The sequence below is a fragment of the Ceratotherium simum genome, chromosome 10, assembly GCF_057802395.1.
Source record: "Ceratotherium simum simum isolate JZ-2026a chromosome 10, ASM5780239v1, whole genome shotgun sequence".
NCBI classification, from domain to species: Eukaryota; Metazoa; Chordata; class Mammalia; order Perissodactyla; family Rhinocerotidae; genus Ceratotherium; species Ceratotherium simum.
Window position 1 is genome coordinate 16,742,366 of NC_141909.1, and position 27,796 is coordinate 16,770,161.

The following is a 27,796-nucleotide window of genomic DNA, read 5'->3' on the forward strand; positions in this document are numbered from 1 at the left end:
AAAATACATTTCATTTAGGTCTTAATGATCTATTTCTTTGGATACTCTTATTTCCTCTTAATGAAATGTTGCTTGAAAATGAGATATATAATAGGGGCTTTTAAAGCTGACAGTGACCTGAATTTCTCTGGATCTCTGTCGACAATCAAACTTTTGAGAGATGAAGGAGAATTTCTCCTAAAAGTGCTAGTTGCTTCTGAAATTGTTTTGTGGTTGATGTTGTTTTCAGAGAGATAAATGACAAAAACATTTTTTCTGACTAAAACATCGTGGACTTATTGGCTCTGCAGACAGATGCCAGGTAAGGTTTAACGTTAAAAAAAACCTTATTCTGTGATCTTTAATTAGTTTTCCAATTGTTTTAGGACCAGGGCGCCCATACAAGGCCATCGATTTCTCACACCAAGGACCCGCCTTTGTTACATGGCACCGGTACCATTTGTTGTGGCTGGAAAGAGATCTCCAGGTTGGCGAAAACCATACATTTGGTTCTTTTAATTTTGTTACACATTTGGTGAAGACCCATGTCAGTCTTTGCTTTACATGCTTTCTTGTTGTATCTGATGGCATGAATTAAATGACTAGGCATGCCCTTTGCTTCTAGCGACTTACTGGCAACGAGTCCTTTGCTTTGCCCTACTGGAACTTTGCCACTGGGAGGAACGAGTGTGACGTGTGTACAGACCAGCTTCTCGGGGCAGCAAGACAAGAGGATCCAACGCTGATTAGTCAGAACTCAAGATTCTCCAGCTGGGAAATTGTCTGTGATAGGTAACACATATGGACCAGCAATGGGAATCCAGAGACCATATTTTCTTACATCTGAGAGATGGAGAGTCTCTTTATATTTCAGTTTCTAATGCATGTCGGCTTCTGTTTACATGTTTCTGAAAATGATTTTCCTGAGGGAGGTAGTAGGATTTTTAAAAATTCTAAGCCCTTTAACAAAAAAATAGAGGTATAGAAACCATACTTGTGAATTAAGTATGCTTGGTCATCATTTTGAGATCAACTGTTTCAAAATTAGAAGTAGTTCCTGCATTCAGCCAGTATTTCTTAAGCACCGATCATATTCTAGCAGCGTAATAGTGGTGGGAATACAAGGATGAAGAAAATATAGCTTCCCTTTTAAATATCATGTTATGTTTACAAAGGCAAATTGCTTGTAAACAAATTATAAAACAACGTGAGACATATCCCAATAGATGTATATGCAAAGCCAAGAAGAGAGTCAGAGAAAGTATCTAAGAGGAGGAGACAATTATCCAGAGATTTTATGGAGGCACAGACCTCAACCAGATGTAGGAGAGGGTGGTGGGTGTCCTAGGTGGAAGGGACATCACATATGAAGCTAGGAAAGTCTCTTGCAGCAGTCTGGTAGGGCTGGACCATAGGGTGCTGGTGAGACCACAGGGGAGAAAGACCTCTGAAGTACCAAAGAACACATAATCAGATGAGCAGCCTGCAGCTCATGAAGAATTCTGTCCTCAGTGATTCCTTGAATTTGTTTCTCTTTCCTGGGCCACATCTCAGAAAAAGATTCCCCAAGGGCCTCCTCTGCCTTCCTTTATTCATTTGTTTCCTCCAAAATGCTCCTGTTTCTAACCTCTCTACTCTAGCTCCTCTGTCCTGTGTATTTTGACTGCTCTTTGGCACAGAGCTTCGTTGCCAACACTCCTGAGGCTGGGCACACGTGTGTTTTCAGGGGTCTAGGCCTAGCTAGCACGGATCCCATCTTCTACCTCCTAAGCTTTTCCTACAGCCCTCCAGACAGTGCTGAACAACACGTAGGGACAGGATAAGTGCTTTTTACATGACTTAGCATAATTCCGTAAAGCACCATTTCTCATAGTGCTTTGGGGTATTAATAGGTGGTATGTGAAAAGAGATTTCTATGATCTAATAAATTTAAGGAATGCTGAGTTAAAAAGGTTTTTTAATTTTAGAACATCTCAGTGCCTTTCTTATGTAAGTGTATTAGTATTCTCCAAGAGGGGCCTACACTTCTCTGACCTGGCACCTTTAGCATACAGACCATCTCACCAGAACACACTTGGGAAATGTGGCCTTGGAGGCCTTTTTTGCCTAGTTTTTAGGTAGTGGCCTCTTTCATCCTCATGCTTGTTGCTGATTCCATTCTCACATCCCTGGCACTATCCCCTCACCCGTTAAAACCCACACGGAAACATCTTTAGATTTTTAACTATACCAACGAAATAATGCTCTGATGGTGGAATCCCAGAGCCTAACAGGCATGTAGGTTACAGTCTTTCACGGGCCTGGAACCTCCTTAGCCTCCGTGTTTACTGTATAACCATCCCTACTGCCTGGGAACATTTTCTAATACAGCATTTCTCCTAATACCTCTCCTCTGTATAGTTTCACCTGTTTTTACTCTGACCACCTCCATCTGCCTTCAGTTTGCCTAAAATGCTTTTCCAGCTTTACACAGACATTTCTGCCAAAACTCGCTTAGCTCAGTATAACACGGGCCCCCCAGTCTCTCTTTAGTTACTTAAGATTCAAATGCATGTAACAGGAGTCACTGTCTTGCCTTGTGATGGTAATTATTATTACTGTCTTTCCAATGGATGGTAATTATTCTTCATATTTAAGCATTGGTATTTTATGGATCTATGTTTTTGAAACTCCTTAATCGATAATTACTTTGGGAGATAGTACCTTTACCACGTGGTTTTGACCCTTGTAGGGTAACTATAATAAAATTTTATCATGACTATGACCATGATTGGTTTGCTTGGCCCAAAGTTATGATGCTATCTATGAATTGACATATTATCTTTAATCTCCTTACAAATCTTAGCTTAGATGACTACAACCACTGGGTCACCCTGTGTAATGGAACCTATGAAGGTTTGTTGAGAAGAAATCGAGGGGGAAGAAACAGTGAGAAATTGCCAACCTTAAAAGACATACAAGATTGTCTGTCTCTCAAGAAGTTTGACAACCCACCTTTTTTCCAGAACTCTACCTTCAGCTTCAGGTTGGTTCTCTGAGCTCTGCTAGACTGGCATTTTTCGACAGTTTTAGATTTTCATGCTTGTGGTTGTAATGAACTGGAAGGAAATCCAAGTATAAAGCTAGGTAATGGAGAAGTTCTTGATAAGACAGGATAGCAGGAGGTCAGGGTTAGGAAAGTCATCATCCACTCACTATAATTGATAGTGTAGATTTAATATCTTCTTTTTTTTTTTTTTTTAAAGATTTTATTTATTTATTTTTTCCCCCCAAAGCCCCAGTAGATAGTTGTGTGTCACAGCTGCACATCCTTCTAGTTGCTGTATGTGGGACGCGGCCTCAGCATGGCCAGAGAAGCAGCACGTCGGTGCGAGCCCGGGATCCGAACCCGGGTCGCCAGCAGTGGAGCGCGCTCACTTAACCACCAAGCCACGGGGCCGGCCCTAATATCTTCTACCTTAGCTATTCAAAACCATGTTTTGTATTTCTAATTTCTGAACCTATATAGGTACAGTCTTCAGAACCAGGGTACCTCCTTAAACGTAGGATTTTAAAAATGTTTGCTCATGCTCTTTCTTTTTCTTTTCTGTCTTTTTAAAAAAAATTTATCATCCATGGACCTTAATATTGGGGTCTGAGATCTCAGAGGAGTGACACAGACTAAATGCAGCTCAAATTACAGCACAGCAATGACATTACAATACTTGAAATTTAATAGTCAACTAATAATTTTGTCCCTTAAAAAGACCTTAAGAATTATGAGAAATATGTATGGATATAAATGATTTTAAACAAAGATGGATGGGGCTCCAAAAAAGAATGGTGAATAGATAGATTCACGGTCGTTTCCCAGACCGAATTCCCTCTCTCTCATAACTGTGTGTAAGGTATACAACTGATGGGCTATTTGGGGCCAGGAGCAGGGAAGACTGAACTTAAATGCAGAGGTTGTGCTCAGTGTAGCAGGGCTCACAGTCTGTGTTGGAGTTGGACACAGCCCTCAGAGTAGTGTCAAAGGCGAGGTAAAAGGTGACATTTAAGATTGTCTTGAAACAGAGTATGCACTAGTTTCATTGTGATAAAAATGTTATTGAAACAGAGTGCCGTCCATATAGATTTGAGTTAAGGGAGTGGTTCTCAAAATGGGGCTCCTAGACCACCATAACTGGTGTCACCTGGGAGTTGGTTAGAACTACAAATTGTTTGGACCCAGCCTGTACCTACTGAATCAGAAACTCCGGAAGCGGGCAAGAAATATGGGTTTTTCTCCAATGATTCCAACCTATGCTTAAATTTGAGGCTCACTGAGTTAGCGTATGGACAATTGACAATTAGAATTTTCTGAAAATGGGGAGAGGAAAAAAGAGAAGGATAGGAGAATTTTGGGATATGTTTAGAATGCTGAATATATTACAGTCAAGCTGCAGGTCTATTTTGTTGAGAAATATGAGTATAGGATTATATGTTAATTCAAAAAATATTTATTGATCACAGACCATGTGTTTGGCATGGTGCTGAGCCCTGGCAATAAAAATCTGAAGAAAACACAGTCTCTGCCCTCTAGGAGTTCATAGTGTGGCACGGGAGACAGAAATGAAGATAAATAATTGTCATACAGTATACAAAAGAGATATAATCCAACTGAACAGGTGCAGAAGTAACATTGATTAAGAGTTCCGTCCCCTTATAGAAGATCATCATTAAAGGTTGGGGTGACTGGTTAGTTAATTAGTTATGACAGAGCTTCTCATTTTCCTACCCAATCTCAAATTAGAAGACTGTTGTCTAGGATGGAACCAATAAAAAGAGACCTTTATCTATCCATGACTGTTGTTGCTGATATGCTGATTTCTCTCAGGAATGCCCTGGAAGGGTTTGATAAAGCAGATGGCACCCTGGACTCTCGAGTGATGAGCCTTCATAATTTGGTTCATTCCTTCCTGAACGGGACAAATGCATTGCCACATTCTGCCGCCAATGATCCCATTTTTGTGGTATGTTCAAAGACTCAGAATAGATGAAAAATTTTCTAGATAATGTGTTGGATTTATTTGCTTTTAAGTAAGATTAAAGTCTGAGATGTGTTTTATTCTCTGTGTGAACAATGGGATGTATGCATATGTAAATTAATTTTCATCTGCACCACAGAGGTGGTTAGATAGCATTTGAAGTCCCTTCATCAGAAATCCATGCTTTAGAGACGGTAAGCTTTGGAATGACCCTAGACAGGAGTTTATAGTCCAAAGGTGGATTCATAAATTCGCATAATGATATCATAAATTATTTTATAATTTAGCATAATTTGTCATAAATTAACATAATGATAAATGATTTTTCATTGGTGAAATGAGTGGTGTTGAAGATAAGTGGTGGGCTAGAAGGACTTTGCAGGCACCACAACTGTCGCATGAAGCCCAGCAACGTGGCACCTTTGGAGCAGCACGTGGAGTTCAAAGCTCTGTTGGTGTTTGGTCCTATCCCCCTCACTTCACAAAAGATTCTGACTAAAAATTAGCTGCTCCTGCTGTCATAATATCATCGTGTCCACTTTGGAGTGAATATTCCATGCAAGACACTTGTCAAAGGAGCGTGCGAACTTCCCCAGGTGTACAAGAACAAGTTCTTTCACTCCTCCTATGTCTACTTGCTAATAAGTATTTGTAGGTTTAACAGAATTGGGTCTTACACTTGCTTTCATGGTTACATACCACCTAGTTCCAAGTTTATTTGAGAAGGTGGTGACATATGGCCACTACCCTCCCCCAGTTGCAGGAGCCTACTGATATATAAAGGAACCTGGTAGTGCTGAATGGACAAATTGGGATAGATCAGATTGCAAACTTGAAGGTCTATTTGGTCTTATCTCTTGTTTGTAAATGAACAGAGATTCCACTCAAACTGATTTAGGTTAAAAAAATTAATTTATTGGCTTAAATAACTGGGAAATTCAGGAGTGCCCTGGCTTCAGGCATTGCTGAATCTGGGGGCTCAAATGATGTCAGTTCTCTGTGTCTGTCTTCATAAACAGCCTCTTTCCGTGTGGTAGCTGACAGGGCCATTGGCAGCCACAGATGTGCATGCTATCAGCTCAGCACACCCGTGGCAGAAAGAAGCTGTGTTTCCATAGCAACAGGAGAACAGCCCCAGGATTGGCCAGGCCTGGGTTCCCTGCCTTCCCTGAACCAATCAGTGTAGCAAGAGGAATGAGGTCTTCTGATTGGCCAGACCAAGGTCACATGATCACTCCATTGTGTGAGGGGAGTGGTAAGTTTGGGAACCCAGCACACACCACCTTTAGTGAGTTCTCTGCAGGAAAGAAAGGTTCTGTTAGCCAGAAGAGGAGAGGAGGGTGGAGAAAGGGTGCTGGATAGAAAAAAACGACAAATGCCTTCAATTAATGCAAAAACTCACATTTGAGATTGCTTAATTTATTAACTGGCTTCATACCTCTGAGAGTTAATACAGCCAGTAGAGAGAGTTGCTATGACTGTGGAGGAGCCTCACAGTTCTTTAAAATTCAAAGTGCGAGGAACTCTCTTGATGCATTTGAGTCTGATTTCTGTCTCCCTTTAAAACAACAGGAAAAACAGAAGGAAACTTGACAACAGGATTGTAAATGTTAGAATTCCAAGCTTTATTAGCGTTAAAAATGTGTTCACCAAGGGGCTCTCTTGAGATAAACAAGATGAGGGAAGTGCAAGTCAGGGCCACATTAACGCGGCTGCCCTTAGTCAGTGTCCTCCAGCCGAAGACCACCAGGAACACAGCTGTAGTGGAACATGTGGGGTTTATGGCTCATGGCAGTGACAGAATGGGGAACCGTGGAGTGTCTCAGGTGTTAGAAAAGACTGAAAGGATTTGGGCTTGTGCTGGGTGATTTGGGGAGGGATTAAGGAAGCAGGGCTCTGCTCTGGATCGGGTGCTGTCTGGAAGCAGGGGTAACTCTGCTTGGGTATCCCAATAATTCTTTTTTTGTGTGTGTGTGTGTGTGAGGAAGATCAGCCCTGAGCTAACATCCGTACTAATCCTCCTCTTTTTGCTGAGGAAGACTGGATCTGAGCTAACATCTATTGCCAATCCTCCTCCTTTTTTTGTTTTCCCCAAAGCCCCAGTAGATAGTTGTATGTCATAGTTGCACAGCCTTCTAGTTGCTGTATGTGGGACGCGGCCTCAGCATGGCCGGAGAAGCGGTGCATCGGTGCGCGCCCAGGATCGGAACCCGGGCCGCCAGTAGCAGAGCTCGAGCACTTAACCGCTAAGCCATGGGGCTGGCCTATCCCAATAATTCTTACCACTAGGGAAGGCAGTCTAATTGGTAAAGCAGCAGCAGTGGCAGTGGCTTCTATTAACAGAAAAGGCTAACGTTCATGTGGGATATTTTGTGGCTTGGACAATATTCATGTTTTGTCTGCCCTCAGAAATGATTATGGTTGTCCTGATTTTGTCCTGAGCCATCACAGCCACAGAGAGACCTTGTCTGATGTTGATATTCCCTGAAAGTGTTTATGTCCAGCAGGAGAACACCAGGATGTAGCTGATGGTGCCAGGCCAGCTCCTGGATGTCAGGGGCTGCTTTCTTTTCCCCTCAAGTATGGCTCACTGAAGTTGGCTGAGAAGCTTTAGACAACACAAACTTTCATGTTTCAGTTGCTGAACCCAATAATGTCTCTGTTTTACAGACACTTAACTCACCACTCACTATTTTAACACAGTCTGTCTTCAGGGTTGGATGTCTTGGACAGATGGTTTCAGAGAAATTACAAGAAGAAATTTCACCACTGGTCCTTTTTTATGTTTCCAGTATTTTGAGTTGATATTATTATCCACTTTAGATTATACTGTAGCCAACGAACATTATATGATTTTTTTTTTCCAGAATTTTCCTCACCTTAGTGTTAATCTTACCAGTGTGTCTTAGTCTGCTCAGGCTACTATAACAAAATACCACAGACTGGGTGGCTTAAACCACATACATTTATATCTCACAGTTCTGGAGGCTCGAAGTCCAAGATCAAGGTGCCGGCTGATTCAGTTCCTGATGAGAGCTCTTTTCCTGGCTTCTAGACCACTGCCTTGTTGCTGTGTCCTTATATGACAGAAAGAGAGAGGGAGCGAGCTCTCTGGTGTGTCTTCTTTTTTGTTTTTTTAATTTTTTGTTTATTGCAGTAACATTGGTTTATAACATTGTAAAAATTTCAGGTGTACATCATTGTACTTCTATTTCTGCATGGACTACATCATGTTCACCACCAAAATACTAATTACAACCCATCACCACACACATGTACTGAATTATCCCTTTCACCCTCCCCCCTTCCCCCTTCCCCTCTGGTAACCACCAATCCAGTCTCTGTCCCTATGTGTTTGTTTATTGTTGTTATTATCTACTACTTAATGAAGGAAATAATACGGTATTTGACCTTCTCCCTCTGACTTATTTCACTTTGCATTATACCCTCAATGTCCATCCATGTTGTCACAAATGCCTGGATTTCATCGTTTCTTATGGCTGAGTAGTATTCCATTGTGTATATATACCACAGCTTCTTTATCCATTCGTCCCTTGATGAGCACTTAGGTTGCTTCCAAGTCTTGGCTATTGTGAATAACGCTGCAATGAACACAGGGGTGCATGTACCTTTGCAAATTGGTGTTTTCAAGTTCTTTGGATAAATACCCAACAGTGGAATAGCTGGATCATATGGTAGTTCTATCCTTGATTTTTTGAGGAATCTCCATACTGTTTTCCATAATGGCTGCACCAGTTTGCACTCCCACCTGCAGTGTATGAGAGTTCCCTTCTCTCCACATCCTCTCCAACACATATTGTTTCCTGTCTTGTTAATTATAGCCATTCTGACGGGCGTGAGGTGATATCTCATTGTAGTTTTGATTTGCATTTCCCTGATAGTGATTTTGAACATCTTTTCATGTGTCTGTTGGCCATCTGTATATCTTCTTTGGAGAAATGTCTGTTCAGGTCTTTTGCCCATTTTTTAATTGGGTTGGTAGTTTTTTTGTTGTTGAGATGCATGAGTTCTTTATATATTTTGGAGATTAAGCCCTTATCAGATGTATGGTTTGCAAATATCTTCTCCCAATTGTTAGGTTGTCTTTTCGTTTTGTTGATGGTTTCCTTTGCTGTGCAGAAGATTTTTAGTTTGATGTAGTCCCATTTGTTTATTTTTTCTATTGTTTCTCTTGCCCGGTCAGAGATGGTGCTTGAAAATATGTTGCTAAGACCGATGTCAAAGAGCGTACTGCCTATGTTTTCTTCTAGAAGTTTCATAGTTTCAGGTCTTACTTTCAAGTATTTAATCCATTTGGAGTTAATTTTTGTGCATGGTGTAAGGTAAGGGTCTACTTTCATTTTTTTGCATGTGGCTATCCAGTTTTCCTAACACCATTTGTTGAAGAGACTTTCTTTTCCCCATTGTATGTTCTTGGTTCCTTTGTCAAAGATTAGCTGTCCGTAGATGTGTGGGTTCATTTCTGGGCTTTCGATTCTATTCCATTGATCTGTGTGTCTGTTTTTGTGCCAGTACCATGCTGTTTTGGTTACTATAGCTTTGTAGTATATTTTGAAATCAGGGAGTGTGATACCTCCAGCTTTGTTCTTTTTTCTCAGGATTCCTTTAGCTATTCGGGGTCTTTTGTTGTTCCATATAAATTTTAGGATTCTTTGTTCTATTTCTGTGAAAAATGTTATTGGAACTTTGATAGGGATTGCATTGAATCTACAGATGGCTTTAGGAAGTATGGACATCTTAACTATGTTAATTCTTCCAATCCAAGAGCATGGAATATCTTTCCATTTCTTTGTGTCTTCTTCAATTTCTTTCAGAAATGTTTTATAGTTTTCGGTGTACAGATCTTTCACCTCTTTGGTTAAGTTGATTCCTAGGTATTTTATTCTTTTTGTTGCAATTGTAAATGGGATGGTATTCTTAATTTCTCTTTCTGCTACTTCGTTGTTAGTGTACAGAAATGCAACTGATTTTTGTATGTTGATTTTGTATCCTGCAACTTTACCATATTCGTTTATTACTTCTAAAAGTTTTCTGGTGGATTCTTTAGGGTTTTCTATATATAAAATCATGTCATCTGCAAATAGTGACAGTTTCACTTCTTCCTTCCCAATTTGGATCCCTCTAATTTCTTTCTCTTGCCTGATTGCTCTGGCTAGGACTTCCAATACTATGTTAAATAGGAGTGGTGACAGTGGGCATCCTTGTCTGGTTCCTGTTCTTAGAGGGATAGCTTTCAGTTTTTCACCATTGAGGATGATATTAGCTGTGGGTTTCTCATATATGGTCTTTATTATGTTGAGGTACTTTCCTTCTATACCCATTTTATTCAGAGTTTTTATCATAAATGGATGCTGTATCTTGTCAAATGCTTTCTCTGCATCTATTGAGATGATCATGTGATTTTTGTTCTTCATTTTATTAATGTGGTGTATTACGTTGATTGATTTGCGAATGTTAAACCATCCCTGCATACCTGGAATAAATCCCACTTGATCATGGTGTATAATCTTTTTAACATATTGTTGTATGCGATTTGCTAGTATTTTGTTGAGGCTTTTCGCATCGATGTTCATCACTGATATTGGCCTGTAATTTTCTTTTTTTGTGTTGTCCTTTTCTGGTTTTGGTATCAGGGTAATGTCAGCTTCGTAGAATGAGTTAGGGAGCTTCCCCCCCTCCTCAATTTTTTGGAAGAGTTTGAGAAGAATAGGTATTAAGTCTTCTTTGAATGTTTGGTAGAATTCACCAGGGAAGCCGTCTGGTCCTGGACTTTTATTTTTGGGGAGGTTTTTGATTACTGTTTCGATCTCCTTACTGGTGATTGGTCTATTCAAATTCTCTACTTCTTCTTGATCCAGTTTTGGAAGGTTGTATGATTCTAAGAATTTATCCATTTCTTCCAGATTGTCGAATTGGTTGGCATATAGCTTGTCATAGTATTCTCTTATAATCTTTTGTATTTCTGAGGTGTCTATTGTAACCTCTCCTCTTTCATTTCTGATTTTACTTATTTGTGCCTTCTCTCTTTTTTTCTTGGTGAGTCTAGCTAAAGGTTTGTCTATTTTGTTGATCTTTTCAAAGAACCAGCTCTTGGTTTTATTAATTTTTCTGTTGTTTTTTGGTCTGTACTTCATTTTTTTCTGCTCTGATTTTTTTTATTTCCCTTCTTCTACTGATTTTGGGCTTTGTTTGTTCTTCTTTTTCCAGTTCCTTCAGGTGCATTGTTAGATTGTTTATTTGAGATTTTTCTTGTTTGTTGAGATAGGCCTGTATCGCTATAAACTTCCCTCTTAGAACCGCTTTTGCTGTATCCCATAAATTCTGGCATGTCGTATTTTCATTTTCATTTGTCTCCAGGTATTTTTTGATTTCTTTTTTGATTTCTTCGTTAACCCAGTCGTTGTTCAGTAGCATTTTGTTTAATCTCCATGTATTTGTGGCTTTTCTGATTTTCTTCCTATAGTTGATTTCTAGTTTCATACCATTGTGGTCAGAAAAGATGCTTGGTATTATTTCAATCTTCTTAAATTTATGGAGACTTGTTTTGTGGCCTAATATGTGATCAATCCTGGGGAATGTTCCATGTGCATTTGAAAAGAACATGTATTCTTCGGTTTTTGGATGGAATGCTCTGTATATATCTACTAGGTCCATCTGTTGTAGTGTGTCGTTTAAGGGCAATGTTTCCTTATTGATCTTCTGTTTGGATGATCTATCCGTTGGTGTAAGTGGAGTTTAAAATCCCCTAGTATTATTGTGTTACTGTCTATTTCTGTTTTTATGTCTGTTAATAATTGCTTTATATATTTAGGTGCACCTACATTGGATGCGTAGATATTTACAAGTGTTATATCCTCTTGTTGGATTGTTCCCTTGATCATTATATAATGCCCTTCTTTGTCTCTTTTTACAGTTTTTGTTTTAAAGTCTATTTTGTCTGATATGAGTACTGCTACCCCAGCTTTCTTTTCATTGCCATTTGCATGGAGTATCTTTTTCCATCCCTTCACTTTCAGTTTGTGAGTGTCTTTAGGTCTGAAGTGTGTCTCTTGTATGCAGCATATATATGGGTCTTGTTTTTTTATCCAGTCAGCCACCCTATGCCTTTTCATTGGAGCATTTAGTCCATTGACGTTTAAAGTAGCTATTGATAAGTATGTACTTACTGCCATTTTTTAACTTTTTTTTTTTTCTCAGTGTTTTAGTAGTTCTTCTCTGTTCCTTACTTCTTCTATACAGAATTGATGGTCACTTTAGTTTGACCTCTGTCTGAAAGCTGTACTCTTTAACTCCCCTCCTCCCTCCTTTTATGTTTTTGATATCATATCTAACCTCTTTTTGTGCATTTGTATCCATTACGTTCTAATCATGGAAATAGATAATTTTTCCTATTTGTGGTCTTCTCTTTTCCCCTTAAATCAGTCCCTTTAACATTTCTTGTAGCACTGGTTTCTTGGTGACAAACTCCTTTAATTTTTGCTTATCTGGGAAAATTTTGATCTCTCCTTCCATTTTGAATGATAACCTTGCTGGGTAGAGTATTCTTGGCTGTAAGTTTTTTCCTTTTAGCACTTTAAATATATCGTGCCATTCTCTTCTAGCCTGTAAGGTTTCTGCTGAGAAGTCAGCTGATAGCCTTATGGGGTTTCCTTTGCATGTAACTTGACATTCTCTTGCGGCTTTTAGAATTCTCTCTTTATCTTTAATTCTGGACGTTTTGATTATGATGTGTCTTGGTGTGGGCCTCTTTGGGTTTATCTTGTTTGGGGCTCTCTGTGCTTCCTGTACCTGGATGTCTGTTTCCTTCCTTAGGTTAGGGAAGTTTTCATCTATTATTTCTTGAAATAGATTCTCTGCCCCCTTGTCTCGCTCTTCTCCTTCCGGGACACCTATAACACGGATGTTAGTGTGCTTGATGTTGTCCCAGAGGTCCCTTAGACTGTCCTCACTCTTTTTAATTCATTTCTCTTTTACCTGTTCAGCTTGGGTAATTTCTTCAAGTCTTTCTTCCAGCTCACAGATCCGTTCTTCTGTATCCTCTACTCTGCTTTTGAGTCCCTCTAATGAATTTTTCATTTCCAGTATTGTATTCGTCATTTCTGATTGGTTCTTTTTTATATCTTCCATTTCTTTGTTGACGTTCTCACTGAGTTCATCTATTCTTCTCCCCAGATCAGTGAGCATCCTTAACACTCTTAGTTTGAACTCTCTGTCGGGTAGGTTGCTCATTTCTGTTTCACTTAGTTCCTTTTCTGGGGTTTTGTCCTGTTCCCTTACTTGGAATGTATTCTTTTGCCTCCTCATTTTGCCTCTTTCCCTGTGCTTGTGTCTACGTATTAGGTAGGTCAGCTACGTCTCCTGCTCTTGGATAGGTGACCTTATGTAAGTGATGCCTTCGGAGGCTTCCAGTGTGCTTCCCTCAGTTCTCAATGTTCCAGGGGTGGCCCCTATGTGGGCTATGTGTGTCCTTCTATTGTGGCCTGTTAGCTCTCCCTATAGGCGCCCAGGGAGGTGGGGCCAGTCTCTAGGGTGGGCTGCCTGCCCTGGCTGAGCTGGATTAAATCGGTGCTCTAGTGGGTGGAGCAGACCCTGGGCTAGCAGGCCTCAGGGAGAACTCCAATGGCGTCTGTGTCAGCACGCTCACACCAGGCCACAACAATGGCCGCCGCCAACGTCCCAGTCCCTGGAGAGGTCTCACCCCTCACCGAGATGCAGTCAGGGCCTATTAGGTGAGTCTCTTCTCACCAAAGCACTGTGCACCTTTCTTTCTGGTGATTTTAGGATGCTTTCTGGAATGGGTGAGTTTGTGCACGGGCCCTTTAAGAGCCAGTTCTAGTTTCTTTCTGAACCGGGTTTTCTGGGGGTGCTCCCCAATGCTTTAGTAGCAGGCAAAGTCAGATATTATGCCGCTGGTGTCAATTGTGCTGAGTCCACAAAATGCCCACAGCGGGGGCGCTCCCCGGCTCAGGGCCCCGCGCCTCCAGGGAGGCTGCGTACCTGTGAGCTGCTCCCGGCGGCCGTGCAGCTGGCGGCTTGTGAAGGCGGCGTTTTTCCTCTCCGGAAGGGAGTCTCTGCCTCTTCTACCCCAGTTAGAATTGTCCGTTGTTGCAGGAGTTCCTCTCATCCAGTTTTCAGTTCTGTCTCAGGGGTAATTTTTCCACGAGTAGTTGTAAATTGGCTGTGTCCACGGGAGGAGGTGAGTTCAGAGTCTGCCTACGCCGCCATCTTTTTTTTTTTTTTTTTTAAAGATTTTATTTATTTTATTTTTTGCCCCCAAAGCCCTAGTAGATAGTTGTATGTCATAGCTGCACACCCTTCTAGTTGCTGTATGTGGGACTCGGCCCCAGGATGGACAGAGAAGTGGTGCCTCAATGCGCACCCGGGATCTGAACCCGGGCCGCCAGCATCGCAGAGCACGCACTTAACCACCAAGCCACAGGGCCGGCCCTACACCGCCATCTTGACTCTGCCTCCTAGCTGGTGTGTCTTCTTATAAAGACACTAGTCTTATCATCTCAAGGCCCCACACTTATGACCTCATTTAACCTTAATTACCACTTTAAAGGCCCCATCTCCAAATACAGTCACCATCTCCAAATACAGTCACCATCTCCAAATACAGTCACATTGGGGGTTAGGGCTTTATTATATGAATTGGGAGGAAGGAGGACACAATTCATTCTATAGCACAATGCTTCCTGAAACCATCAGCTTATAGCAGTTTGCTTTTCTGGATGCCTGGGAGGCCACACAACATAGTCAAAAGAGCACTGGGTTACAAGTCAATCAGTTCTGTTCAGTCCTGACTTGTGCAGTCTTAGGAGCCTCACTGAACTACGTGGAGCCTCTGTTTCCCACTCTGCAAAGTGCGGGTCACAGGCTTGATCTGGTGTTGGGGAATAATGTTGTGCTCCTTAAAGCAACTCCTAATAAGTTAGGATATTGTGATGCTGCTCTGGAAACTGTCAAGTACAATACAAATGTTATACAAATATCAGTGTGTTTTATGGTAGTCAGTGGGAAAGAATTAGAGAACTCTGTTGGGTTTGAATTTCCAAACCTTAGTTAAGGTTCCTTATCTTGTTCTCCATAGCAGACAGTTGTGCCCTAAGGTGAATTACTGACAAGTACAAAGTCAGAGGTATTTTAAAGATGATAATTATTTTTATTCCACCCAGGGTACAAAAAAAGATGTGAAGAGCAAGGATAGAGGCATAGCTCCCAAGGATTCTAAGCTTGCCTGGTGGTGTGAGCGTTGAGGTAGCTTTCTGGACTCCCAGATAGAAGCATGGTAAGAGTGAGCTGTAAGAAATCCTGAGATGGGAGCAGTTGGTGGAGCTGTTCCTTCTTTCTAAAAAATGTTACTCCCCGCATATTTGTGTGGTAGCAATAAACGAAGGAGTCGTCAGAATGTGGACCATTGATCCCAACCTTTAATAAGGTGGGGGGCTTACCTGTAAGGCCTCCGCAGCCATCTTTGCTCTTCTGTAGGATGCCTGCCTTGTTCAATGGTTCTAGCTTGATATTGCACATCCTCTTTCTGGCTATCATCACAGTCATCAGCTTATGCCAAGCATTTCTGGTGTCTACCTTCTCTGCTGTATATCTATATGTCTGTTTTTCTATACTATGTGTCTCTAAATAAGGTTTTTTTAAAAACATACATTTTCAATTATATAATTTGTACACACAATCCATATTCTTAAGAAAAATGTTAACAGTACTCCTTATCCAGTACTCCAAAATATTATGAGTAGAACAGCAGAATCCTCTGGCAAATTGAGGATTATACCCCAAATCTTTCTCTCCTGCTAATGACAATAATGATGATCCTAGTAATTTGATTTTAAGCATCGTAAGTCTCAAGAACTGCTATGTCTTATCTCCTCCTTTTGATGAAGCCCACTAAGTGTGCAGGCTTGGCAACATTTTTCTCTGAAAGGTCAGATAGCAAGTGTGTTAGGCTTTCTAGGCCAGATGATCTCTGTTGCAGCTACTCAACTCTGCCATTGTAGCATGGCAGCGGCCAGAGGCAACACATGAACAAATGAGCGTGGTGTTCCAACAAAACTTTATTTATAAAAACAGGCGGTAAGCCCTATCTGGCCCACAGGCTTTAGTTTGCCAACCCCTGCTCTAAGGGATCAATGTCCCTTCTCTGTAGTAGGGATATTCTTTAGTCATATTACTTTTCCTGCTCTAGCTGGAAGCCTGTATTACAACTTTATAGACGAGGAATTCCATGACATACATGTAGTTCAAAGATACTAGATGTTTAATCATCCTTGTCTTCATTACTTTTAATACCTTTAATATTTAAAATTTTGTTTTTCTTTGGTATATGTAATTATGTACAAAAAAATAAACAAAAAGCCACAGCTTTCTTTGAAGGCACAGAAGGAATGATTTTTGGCACTAGTTCCAGAACTCGCAAATACTGTCGGCTATTTACAAAGAGTTTCATGTTGAAGCCATTTGAGCCTTAAATGACTTTTCACATACTGAGAGCCAGGCTAAAGCGTTTAAGTTAACAGAGTTATAGCTTCTGGAAATTCAAATTCATGAGGCAATTCATGCAAATATGTTGCATATATTGCACACAACATTTATTAAAATTATTTTTGTGAAATCTCTTCAAGCAAGAGAGGTGCAAAGTAGTATGTGATCACAATAATGAGTAAAAGACGGTTTAACGTTAAGATACAGAAAAAACTCTGAACCAATCTCTGAAATTATAATTCCTAAAGTAATTGAGGGAAATGCACACATTTATCATGGAAAATGAGATCAGGTCACAGGAATGCTAAGCAGTGCTGTCTTCAATATTAAATTTAGATATGACCTAGAAAAGAAAAAAATAGAGAAAATAGATTATAAAGTTAAATAGTTGAGTTAATTTCCAAGAAGAAACATATTTGGGACTAGTAATTTTCTTCCCAATTCCTAAAGATACTATTCTTAGGGTATATTTGGATGTATGTTTGGCAAGTTCCATTTCTGTCATTCCTTGCTGGCTGGGGGATTCGTAGATTGCATGGTTAATGCTCATTGAACAGCTCGTGTGTTCTCTACCTTATACACTGGAATTCTAAATGGAGTAAGACTTACAAGTAAATTTATTACCATTTGTATTTCTTTTTCTTTTTTTTTCTGAGGAAGATCAGCCCTGAGCTAATATCCGATGCCAATCCTCCTCTTTTTGCTGAGGAATATTGGCTGTGGGCTAACATCCATGGCCATCTTCCTCTACTTTCTATGGGACGCCGCCACAGCATGGCTTGACAAGCGGTGCGTTGGTGCGCGCCCGGGATCCGAACCGGCGAACCCTGGGCCGCCGCAGCGGAGTGCGCGCACTTAATTGCTATGCCACCGGGCCAGCCCCACCACTTGTATTTCTTAAGAATGACAGTTAATTGGATTAGATGGGTCCATTAACTTAGGCATATAAAGCAAGAAAAAAGAAAATGAGTTGCTAAAAACAAAGATCTGATGGACTACACTAAGACAATCCTGTAAGACCTCTTCTGACTCTACTGTTCTAGGCTGCAATACAATTAGTAAAATTAGTAGGTCACAATAACAAGTATAAAATACTTCTGAGTTAGTGTATGTTTAATTGAAATTTTTAAAAAGAAGTGTATAGGACATTGCTTTTTTCTCCCTGAGAGTGAAGCACTTAAAAATGGATCCATTTTATTTATCTTTCTTAAAAAGGAAAAGTCATAGTTAGACTAATACTTCCAGTAATTAAAATAGCATTGTTTTATGTTAATTTTTAATTTTTTAATGGTTTAATAGTTTTTAATGACTTATAATTACACAAATATTGGCAAAAAAAGTATTAAAATGTCCATAGTTCCATCTCATTTTGTTTCCTGTTTATTTCCATTCATATTCTTCTATGTTTTACATAGTTGCAATTATAATGCACACATTACACATGATATCCCACTTTCACTTAATTTATTTAGTTTTTAGGTTGTTACATAGTTTCCTAAATTCTTTAATTAAAAATTTTTAATATATATAATGCACATAAGACGTTCAAATGTAAAAGACAAAAAATGAAGTACCTGTATCAAACCATCTCCAGCTAGCCATTGTCATTTTTCCCTCTTCTTCCAGGCACATTTTATAATATGGAAACGAATATGTTTGTTTATTTATCCCCACTTTTTTATCCAAATGGTAGCATACTATAGACACTTCTGAGACTTTTTAACTTATTCTAAATCACTCCATATCAGTTCGTAAAGGGCTTTCTCATTCCTTTTGTATGGATTATGATTCTATAGTATGGATTTATCCTGAAATTTTTAATCAGTCTCCCACTGTGTGCATTTCAGTGGTTTCTAATCTTTTGCTTTTTAAACAATGCTGCAATAAATGAACATGTAGGGTAAGTTGAGAGAATAGAATCGCTGGGTCAAAGGTTAAATAAATGCATTTGAAATTTTGATAGATATGCCAAATTGCCTTCCAGAAGGCTGAATGATCTTCCCTCTTACCAGCTATGTAGCAGAATGACAATTCCCTCACTCTGTCTCATTAATACAGTGTATTACACTTGTTCATCTTTGCCAATCTGATAGGTGAAAATATTTCAGTGGGTTTTAATTTGTATTTCTCTTCTTATAAATGAAGTTCAGCATCTTTTTATACATTTAAAGAATGATTTGTGTTTCCTTTTCTGTGATCTGTCTGTTCATACAGGATAATAACTTCTGGAGAGAAAAAAACTAAAAGTTCATAAAAGAATTAGTGAAAGTGGTCTGTTCTCTATGTAATCAGTAATAAAATACAACATCCTTTTTCGATATTTTATTTTTCTTGAAAACCCAATACTCTATTCACATAAAAATGTGTTTTCTAGGTTTCACTAGCTTGTGGGAAGGTAATGTGATCACTGACACTGTCTCCAACCTCTAGACAGTGCCTGGGACTTAGTAGATGCTCAATAAATTTTTGTTAGAAGAGTGTTCCAATATTGAGCATCTATTACTGTGCCAGTCCCTGAACTAAATATCATGCAAACATGATCTTTTACCTTCACAAAACTGTGTATTGTAAACTACTTTCCTTGTTTTAAATATGGGAAAAGCGATATTCAGAGAGGCTAACACAAGGTGATATAAACCAGTAAGTTGCCCAGCAGAGATTATAAGAAAACTTTCCTACTCAAAAATTTCCCTATGTTAAGTCTTCCAGCTACAATTTTGCCTTTTGTCAGTTTAGACAATTCTTAATTTGATCCCCTTACAATTACTTTCATTATAGCTGAGGAAATGTAGTCCTGTTAGATCATATTAATAGGAATGAACTCTAACTGGTGAGGAGCTGGTCTGAATAATTTTACTTGGCTTTTGAAAAGATACGGCATTGGTTTTATCATGCGTAAGTATTCGTGTTTTTAAATGCCAAATTTACTTAACATATGTATTTTTAAGTAACTGAGATATATAGTCACTAACTCCTAAGTAGCACAAATCTTGGTGAGTTTTCTAAGAGCTGAGGTGTCAGAGAGGGTGCTGGCCACCTGCTTGGACAGGGTCTCCCAGGATGGCAGGATTTCTGTAGGCTCAGTCTGGGAGATGGTTTGGTTTTTCAACTTGGCAGGTGCTGAATGGCACCTGAAGGAGTTCTTTTCAAGTCTAGACTTTATAAGGATAAATGCATGCTCTACTGAGAACTAAATCTATACCAAGAGATGAACTATCTACGCTTCATTATCGATGAAATTAAGTAGTCTAATGGTAAACTACAATTTATATACGAATCTAAGATGGTTCTGGCATTGATTTGTGTTACTCTCTCCTAGAGCTTTGGTGATTCCTTAGCCACGAATGGCTTGAGAGTATCTCAGTTCTTATCTAGAATCTCTTCTAACATGTCCCTGGTTCTCTCTCTTCAACCTATTATTGTCTGCCTATGACGTATGCTGAATTGGTCACTTCTTTTAGAGCTGACATAATAATAGCAGAACCTGTTTGCATCTATTCAAAGTTTAATCCTGAAACTGCAAGCTTTCTTCCTCAAGGATTTAGCAACTGAATTTCTAATGCTCTTGATATTTCCTTCTGTATACATGCTGTTGTATCTTGTATACAGTGTATATTGTATACGTTCTATGTATATATGTATATTTTAATAATAATAATGCTGTTATACAAATCTACACAGAAAGGGTGCTTTCCCTATGTCACTCCTCCAAAATGCCTGAAAAATATCTTTTATTCTGTCTGCTCAGGATGCAATGAGAGGGTAGATAGGGAAGAACAGGGAGAGAAAATTATAGCAAAATAAGAAACACACACCATCCTGGCTGAGCACTGCCTAGAAGACTCTATTATTGCTCAAATGTCCCATTTTTATGATTGTTTCTTGTCTCTCACTAAATGTGCCGTGCATGGAGTAACCACCTCCCTGTGGCAGAGCTTAGTCAGCTAAGTAAAAGCTTGGGTGTTGTTTAACTCTTTCATGCCTATTACATCTGGCTTATTTAGGGAAATGTAAAACCAACATCTTGATTACACATTGCTTCAAATCCTTAGTAGAACAAGGCAAGAATAAATAAATATTACCATAAAATAACAAGCATGACTAAATATGTTTTTTAGGAATTCTCTCATTTAGAAATTCTGACCCAACTTTTTATTTATGCCTTCTACCTTAAGTTTTAAATTGGAACTTCCCATATGGAACCGTGTGTCTATTGTGTGACTTTTAGGCGATCATGTACAAAGTCTCAGAGGACCAGAGCATTATCACGTTACCACAATAAGATCCACTCTGATTATGAATGACGTCTCCTGGATGGTAACACATGAACTCAAGTGGTGAAACCACAGTGTGCTGGTCTTTGGTAACATACAAGCGTCTTTGCAGCCAGCCTCGGGTTTCCATGGCGCTCCTCCTCCAGGCGCAAACGCGCTTCTCATGTCACCAGTGTGGCAGGAATCTGAATTTGCAGCCATTTAAGTTAAGGTTAAGTTTGATAGTAACTTTATCCTCCAATGATCTTGAGACAGATATGCACGCTTTCCCCATATTTTATTAAGTTTCTTTATGCCCGTAAGCACAATATTTGTTGCTTATTTGCTTTCTTCTGCCAGGGTTACATTTAAAAACTTTTACCTTGAAAGCCCACGTCATCGCAGTTTCTTCAATACTGCCTCCAAGTTGAAATTTAGTGTTTTTTTTCCTTCCTGTACCTATCTTTATTTTGTTGGAACAATATAGACTAGGTTTGTATACCAACATTCGTAATCTCATTTCTGAAGCCCTCAATTTTTAATACTGAAGTATAGCTATGTATCTCTACAGCAGATATAAGGCACTAGAGTACACTTTTACTTTTATTTATTACCCTCAAATTATATTTGGCCTTTACAGAGATTTTTTCTTTCTTTACAGAGATATTAACTGAGCTCATTTTCAAATTGTTTCCAACAAAGCTACCATTAATTTCTCAAGAGCTATTCAAGGTATCTCGCTTAGGAACAGTGTCCACAGCTTTAACAAAGATGCCCTTTCTACGCGTTGCATCACTTCTCTTTCTAGCCTGTGGATATGTTATTGGTCGTAGCATTTTGTTTATTGCATTCTTTGCATCTTCTTGGCGCACACTAGCCTTTTTTACTACGGTCTGTTAATTGGGTGCTCTGGAAAGAGTTCCTACTAGACCATTCATTGTGTAATGTTTTATAGCTCTTCTGAGACCTATAATCTCTCCTTATTATTTTTCCCTGTTCTTTTATCTCTCCAAATTATGAATTGCTTTAGAGTGTTGTCTCCTTCTTAATTATTTACACTTTGCGCCAGGTGAATATGGTGCTTTCCAAAAGCTATTTGCCTCTTGCAGCACTGACTCTGGATCTTTCCATGTCCTGAGAGTCTCATCTCTTATTCTAATCACAACTTGATCTCTGACTTGAACTCAGACAGTATCTAAAAGTTCAAAAAATATTGTGTGGTGTTTTTTGGAAAATGCATTCTGGTACACCCTTATATACTTTTTCCTTGTATCACTTAGGATTTGGTTCAGCTGCTTAGAACAGAAAACCCAAACTACAGAAGCCTAAATAAAAAAGAGGTTTATTTTTCTCTTTATGTAAAAGGCTCCAGTGGCAGGCAGTCTGGGGCTGGTATAGTATCTCCATAGTCATAATGGACACTTTCTGTCTTTTTGCTTTACCATCCTTGGCTTCTTTTCTTAATTTTGCTTGTTGGCTGTTAAGATGGCTGCTGTAGCTCCAGCCATCACATCCATGTTACAAGAAGTAGCAAGGAGAAATGGAAAGGGAAAAAGGAAGACTTTTAAGCTGAAACAATCACTTTTAAAGAGCTTCCCTAGAAGTTCCATCCAATGACTCCAGTTAAATCTCGTGGATAGTTTGGCACATTGCTTCACCCCAAATACAAAGGAAGTTACTGAGGAAGAAGAGAAGAATGGATATTGGGTAAGCACCCAACAGTGTTTGCCACCCTTAGACATTCCACCTCTGTTGCTTGGGGTCCATGCTTGAGGCGAAACTTCTATTTGAGGCTGGCAGATTCTCCAGGCCACACCTGGAGGATGAAGCACAACTTCCCTCTCTGGGAACCTTCTAACTTTATCTGGAGTTCCCGGGATTTAGGGCATGGGATACCTTTTCCGGAGACCTACACCAACAGCTAACGCTTAGCTCCTTTTCTAGGGCTGATGCCTCTTCTCAAAGATGCCTTTTTCTGAACCCTACTTGTGGGAAACATTGATCAGTTGCGTTATCATGTCTCCTCCAAAGTTGTTGCTGATGCAATAAACTCTATGCCTTTATTCCTTTGTTACTCAAAGACTTTAGAATTCAAAAAATCTTTTCTCTCTCTAAAAGCCCAGGTCTTATAATTTGATGTTTTGGTTTATAAGATCATTATCTCTGCCATGAACTTTAAAAATCTATTCATAAAAAAAATCCCTTTAGTAAATCACTTGATTCCTTTTACTATCCCGAATATATCCTCGTGAGACAATACAGGTAGAAAGCTCTCCATTGTTGCCTGAATAAGGGCAACTAAGCACAAGTAAAGGGGTGGGGGAGGAACCATGGGTGTGATTTGAAGACATTATCTACTAAATAAACAAGAGTAATACAAGCCAGAAGGGCAACACAATTAAAGGAATTAAGAAGTGTAAAAGAGTGAAGGATCCAGACTGGGGGCAATCAGGGAAGATGTATGATTAAAGACAGGGACCATTGAGTTGGTCCTTGAAAGACTGATGCCAGAAGACAGAAGGAACAGCATTGCAGACTGAGGACACAGCTCCAGCTAGAAAGGGGCCTGTATGGTTCAATTGTGGGAAAAATAAAACTACTTTGTGCAGCACGGTCATCAGCCAACAAATTCTTATTAAGCATCTACTCTGTCCAGGTTGCCTGCTAAGCCTGAGGCTTCAGAGATGAAAAGACCTTATCTCTGACCTTTAGGAGTTAGGGGTCTTCGTAGGGGGAATGGATAAATAAGGAGATAACAAGTTACAGCATAATTTGACCAATGCTGTCGCTGGGGTACAATGGTAAATGGATGAATAAATTCATTTAACAAGTATTTATCGAAATAAGTACCCTCCTGCCTCCACGTTCCAGGCCCTGGGGTGACAGGCACTGGGGACACAGAGGGGAAGAAAAGCAGACACTGTCCCTGAGTTCCATGAACTTGCAGTCTAGGAATGAACGAGACATAGAGCCTGGGCTGAACTCTCAAATTTACATCTTCTTGTGAAATCGGGGCTATACATGTGGAAATTTTGCTGTTAATATTTTAAAACGTAAAAATTGCTGTATTTGAAAAGGCCTTCAACAGCTTTCTTAAGAAAATAAAAATGAGCACTATGCACATTACAACATTTTTAGAATTTCTTTTGCTGGTGTAACACTGAGAATTCAAATGAGAGGGCTACAAAATGAGTACATAGAAGGGTGTTCCTGGTGAGGAAAATTTCCAATTTGAGATTTTCTCTTTTTTTTTTTTTTACTGTCTATTTGTATGACAACACTGGTAAATACATCCTCTTCTTTCTCTTCTGTTAAAACCAAAGCATCTGAATATTGACTAGAATATGTATCTCATCATCCTTGCCTTTTTTCTGAACTTTAATAATTGACACGCACTTGTTGAGGGTCTCAAATGTCCCCAAACCAATGTTAAGTCTGCAACATGAAATTTCATTTATTCATTTAACAAAGGGTTTTATAGTCCTATTTGGAGAGATAGGCCATCATCCTTGAAAACTTAACTAAAAATGCAAGTGGCTGTGTCACTAAGATTAGATTGGGTACACGGAAGCTCCTCCTTCAAGAAGAACCTCGTTCCATTTTAGAGAAAGCTTCAATCAGATTCATCTGATTGAACAGACCGATCAATGTTAAATGCCCGGTTCAACTCTCTTTCAGGTCCTTCATTCCTTTACCGATGCCATTTTTGATGAGTGGATGAAAAGATTCAATCCTCCCGCAGATGCCTGGCCTCAGGAGCTGGCGCCCATTGGTCACAATCGGATGTATAACATGGTTCCTTTCTTCCCTCCGGTGACCAATGAGGAGCTCTTTTTAACTGCAGACCAACTTGGCTACAGCTACGCCATTGATCTGCCAGGTAACTAGTACAACTTCTAAATGGGTGATTCATTCACCTTCTAAAGAAGCTTTCCTTCTTTCTTTTTTTAATGCGAACCAAGACCTTAAACTGAAGTACTCAGGTCTAGTTAAGTTTACTGGAAATTTTCTGGAATATATATACATTTAGCTAAATGAGTCTTTAAACTACCAATGAAACATCAGAAAAGGGACTTGTTAGATGACTGTTGTTTTAGAAAATGGAAAGTTGTTAAGACACCTTATTCCACGAGGAAGTATCTACTTCTGCACCTGATTTGACAATTCTATCTGAATGAATCGAAAACTGGCCACAGTTTGGAATGTCTAACTGATAAAATCAAAATGCACTAGCCACGTGTGGGCAGGGATCAGCAGGACTTTGAGATCATCACTTGACGGCAGGGCTGGGTTTAGGGTGGGGCAAGTGCAACATTTGCCTCCAGCACAAAGGTCAAGGGGAGGCCAAAAAATTCAGTAATCCAGATAAGTAAAAATGCAATGCAATATTTAAAAAAATAAAAATTAATGCAAAAAATCCATGATAAATACACTATTAAATTTTTAGATAAAGACAGGCTGCTGCTGTTTGTCTTATATCCCTGCGTTATTTCGTAACAAGACCAATTATTTCCGATTAGCCCACACTGCCCCTGCTGGGGGCTGCACGGGGCTTCGTGTGTGTGTTCTTTAATTAAAGTTTTTTAAATCATGTTTTTAAATTGTAGATTTTTCATTAGCTTTTCCCTCTTGGTTCAAAATATGGGAGGATATTTCGATAAGCGTATATGGGGACACACAGTTTTCTCTTTGCCCAGGCCCCAGTGTAGCTCCACGTGCCATCTAGGGAGTCTTGGGACAGGTTGAAAAAGAAAAGGAAAAACAGTAAAAAATACCTTATTTGTCAAGAAGCTGAAAAACACACAGCCTATCTGCTGGTGGCGTTTCCTCATTTGTATCTATTTCATCTTCCCTACATCTTAGCTGACAAAGTAATCACAACAGTTTCTGAGCTCACATCTCTCTCTCTCTCTCTCTGACTTCAGTCTTGCAGGCCCTGGAACCTCTCTGCTTTTTCTTCTAGTTCTGCATCAACTACTGCTTGTCCTCCTTACTGATTTGAAGTTTCCTTTCTTTCGGCAGCTGAGGATATCTCTTTGAAACTTCTTTCTTTTTTCTCTGGGATTGAACATAATAATAATCAAAAAGTTTGGCATGTGCATTTTGACATGCTTCCGTCTCCTCTGACATCAGTCAATTAACAGGTATACATGAAGAGCCTAAATATGCCCAGAATGTGTTAATTCATTAGAAGATACAAATTCACGTTCATTTATTGGTTTGACAAAGAAATTTACAATCCTGTCTGGGGAGACATAACTGTAACCGCAGGCTGGAGAAGGGAGTGAGGGATTGGGGAAAGGAGGTGAGTCTTGAACTATATTCAAAGAGATTGATAGATCTTAGGTAGGTGAGGAAAGAAGGGAGCCTTTTAGACTGAAAAAGGGCAGAGAACATAACTCTGAAAGGCACATGTAATCTACATAGAGGACTGTGAGAAGAAAGCCTGGTTGTGGCTTGGGTAGAAGATTACCATGAATTAAAGTTGGATCTGTGAGAAGGGCCTGATTATTCAGGGCTTTAAAAGTTAGGCAGAAACCACAATGAGATACCACTTTACTCCATTAGGATGAGTACTACCAAGAAAGCAACAAGTGTTGATGAGGATGCAGAGAATTTGGAATCCTTGTGCACTGCTAGTGGGAATGTAAAATGGGGTAACTGCTGTCGGAAACAGTATGGCAGTTCCTCAAAACATTAAAGATAGAATTACCATATGATCCAGCAATTTTGCTTCTGGGTATATACCCCAAAGACTTGAAAATAAGTACTCAAATATTTGTACCCTTTTCATAGCAGCATTACTCACAATAGACAAAAGGTAGAAGCAACCCAATTGTCCATCGATGGATGAACGGATAAAAAAAATGTGCTGTGTCCTTACTATGGAACATAATTCAGCCTAGAAAAGGGAGGAAACCTGTCACATGCTACGACACAGATGAACCTTGAAGACATTATGCCAGGTGAAATAAGCCTTGGAGGCCAATAATTCCTCTTGGAGGAATCTCTTTAGGATGGGTCAGAGCCTTCTGTTGGACTGGAGGAAAAGAACTAGAGGTAGAATTTTACATTTAGATAAGTGTAAGGTATAGAATAAGAGAAACTGAGTCAGAGAAACTGAATTTAATAACAGCTGGCCGTGAGAATTTTGAAAGAAATGACAAATAGGCATAAATATACTAAAAATGAAATCCATTAATTTTGTGGAAGAGTGCTTATAAAATATAGTTGAGTAGAGGATTGGATTTATCATAGGGATGATTCAGATTTTATTCACAACTGTTTCAATGGGTACAAATTTCATCTGCTCCTGTTATTGAATGTCTCCTGTTGTAATAGCCAATCTGATCTGTCTTACACATTTACCACCCTATCAAAAGGTAGAGACAATAGCAGCATTGCTCTACTTGAGGGTTGTATATTTTGCAGTTCCCCAGACACCATTTTAGCATGCACTTTTACAAGTGAGTTTCTACCTCCCAAAAGTAGTTATATACTTCCTTGGAGGGTTTATTCTGTATAAGTATTTATTGTAAGAAATTTTTAAAAAGCAATAAGCTGTATTTAAATAATGGAATGCCATTTCCCACTTCTTCAAGGAAAACAATTGTGGATATGATAAATAGTTGGTGAGGAAGGAGAAGAAAAATTTTATTCTAGCCAGTGTAGTTTTGCTTTATCAACGAAAATACATGTGAAAGGCAAATGGGTTTATTCTTTCCTTTTCTAACAGTATTCAGCTGATGAAAATCCCGATTGTAGACTCTTCTCTTCTGCTTTAATTTCAGTTGAAGAAACTCCAGGTTGGACCACAGCCCTCTCAGTGGTTATGGGAATGCTGGTGGCTTTGGTTGGTCTTTTTGCGCTGCTGGTTTTCCTTCAGTATAGAAGACTTCGAAGAGGATATACACCCCTAATGGAGACACATTTAAGCAAGAGATACACAGAAGAAGCCTAGGATGCTCATGCCTTACCCTAGAGGAGAGGCTGGCCAAGTTGTAGTTCTGACCCTGACAATGAACAAACTAATCC

At 39.4% G+C, this 27,796-nt stretch overlaps 1 protein-coding gene across 2 annotated transcripts in view; it reads left to right on the forward strand.

Moving 5' to 3' along the window:
* The window catches only part of DCT (dopachrome tautomerase), a 37,982-nt gene extending 10,215 nt beyond the window's left edge, over window positions 1-27,767 (forward strand). Inside the window, exons 3-8 of one of the 2 annotated variants that reach the window (XM_087435927.1) lie at window positions 366-466; window positions 605-771; window positions 2,825-3,004; window positions 4,838-4,973; window positions 24,440-24,641; window positions 27,547-27,767. In XM_087435927.1, coding sequence (XP_087292053.1) covers window positions 366-466; window positions 605-771; window positions 2,825-3,004; window positions 4,838-4,973; window positions 24,440-24,641; window positions 27,547-27,722 — 962 coding nt within the window. In that variant the 3' untranslated portion in view covers window positions 27,723-27,767. The remainder of the gene's footprint in view (window positions 1-365; window positions 467-604; window positions 772-2,824; window positions 3,005-4,837; window positions 4,974-24,439; window positions 24,642-27,546) is intronic. The other variant, XM_014781820.2, reaches the window with a different exon arrangement.
* The last annotated feature ends 29 nt before the right edge of the window (window positions 27,768-27,796 follow it).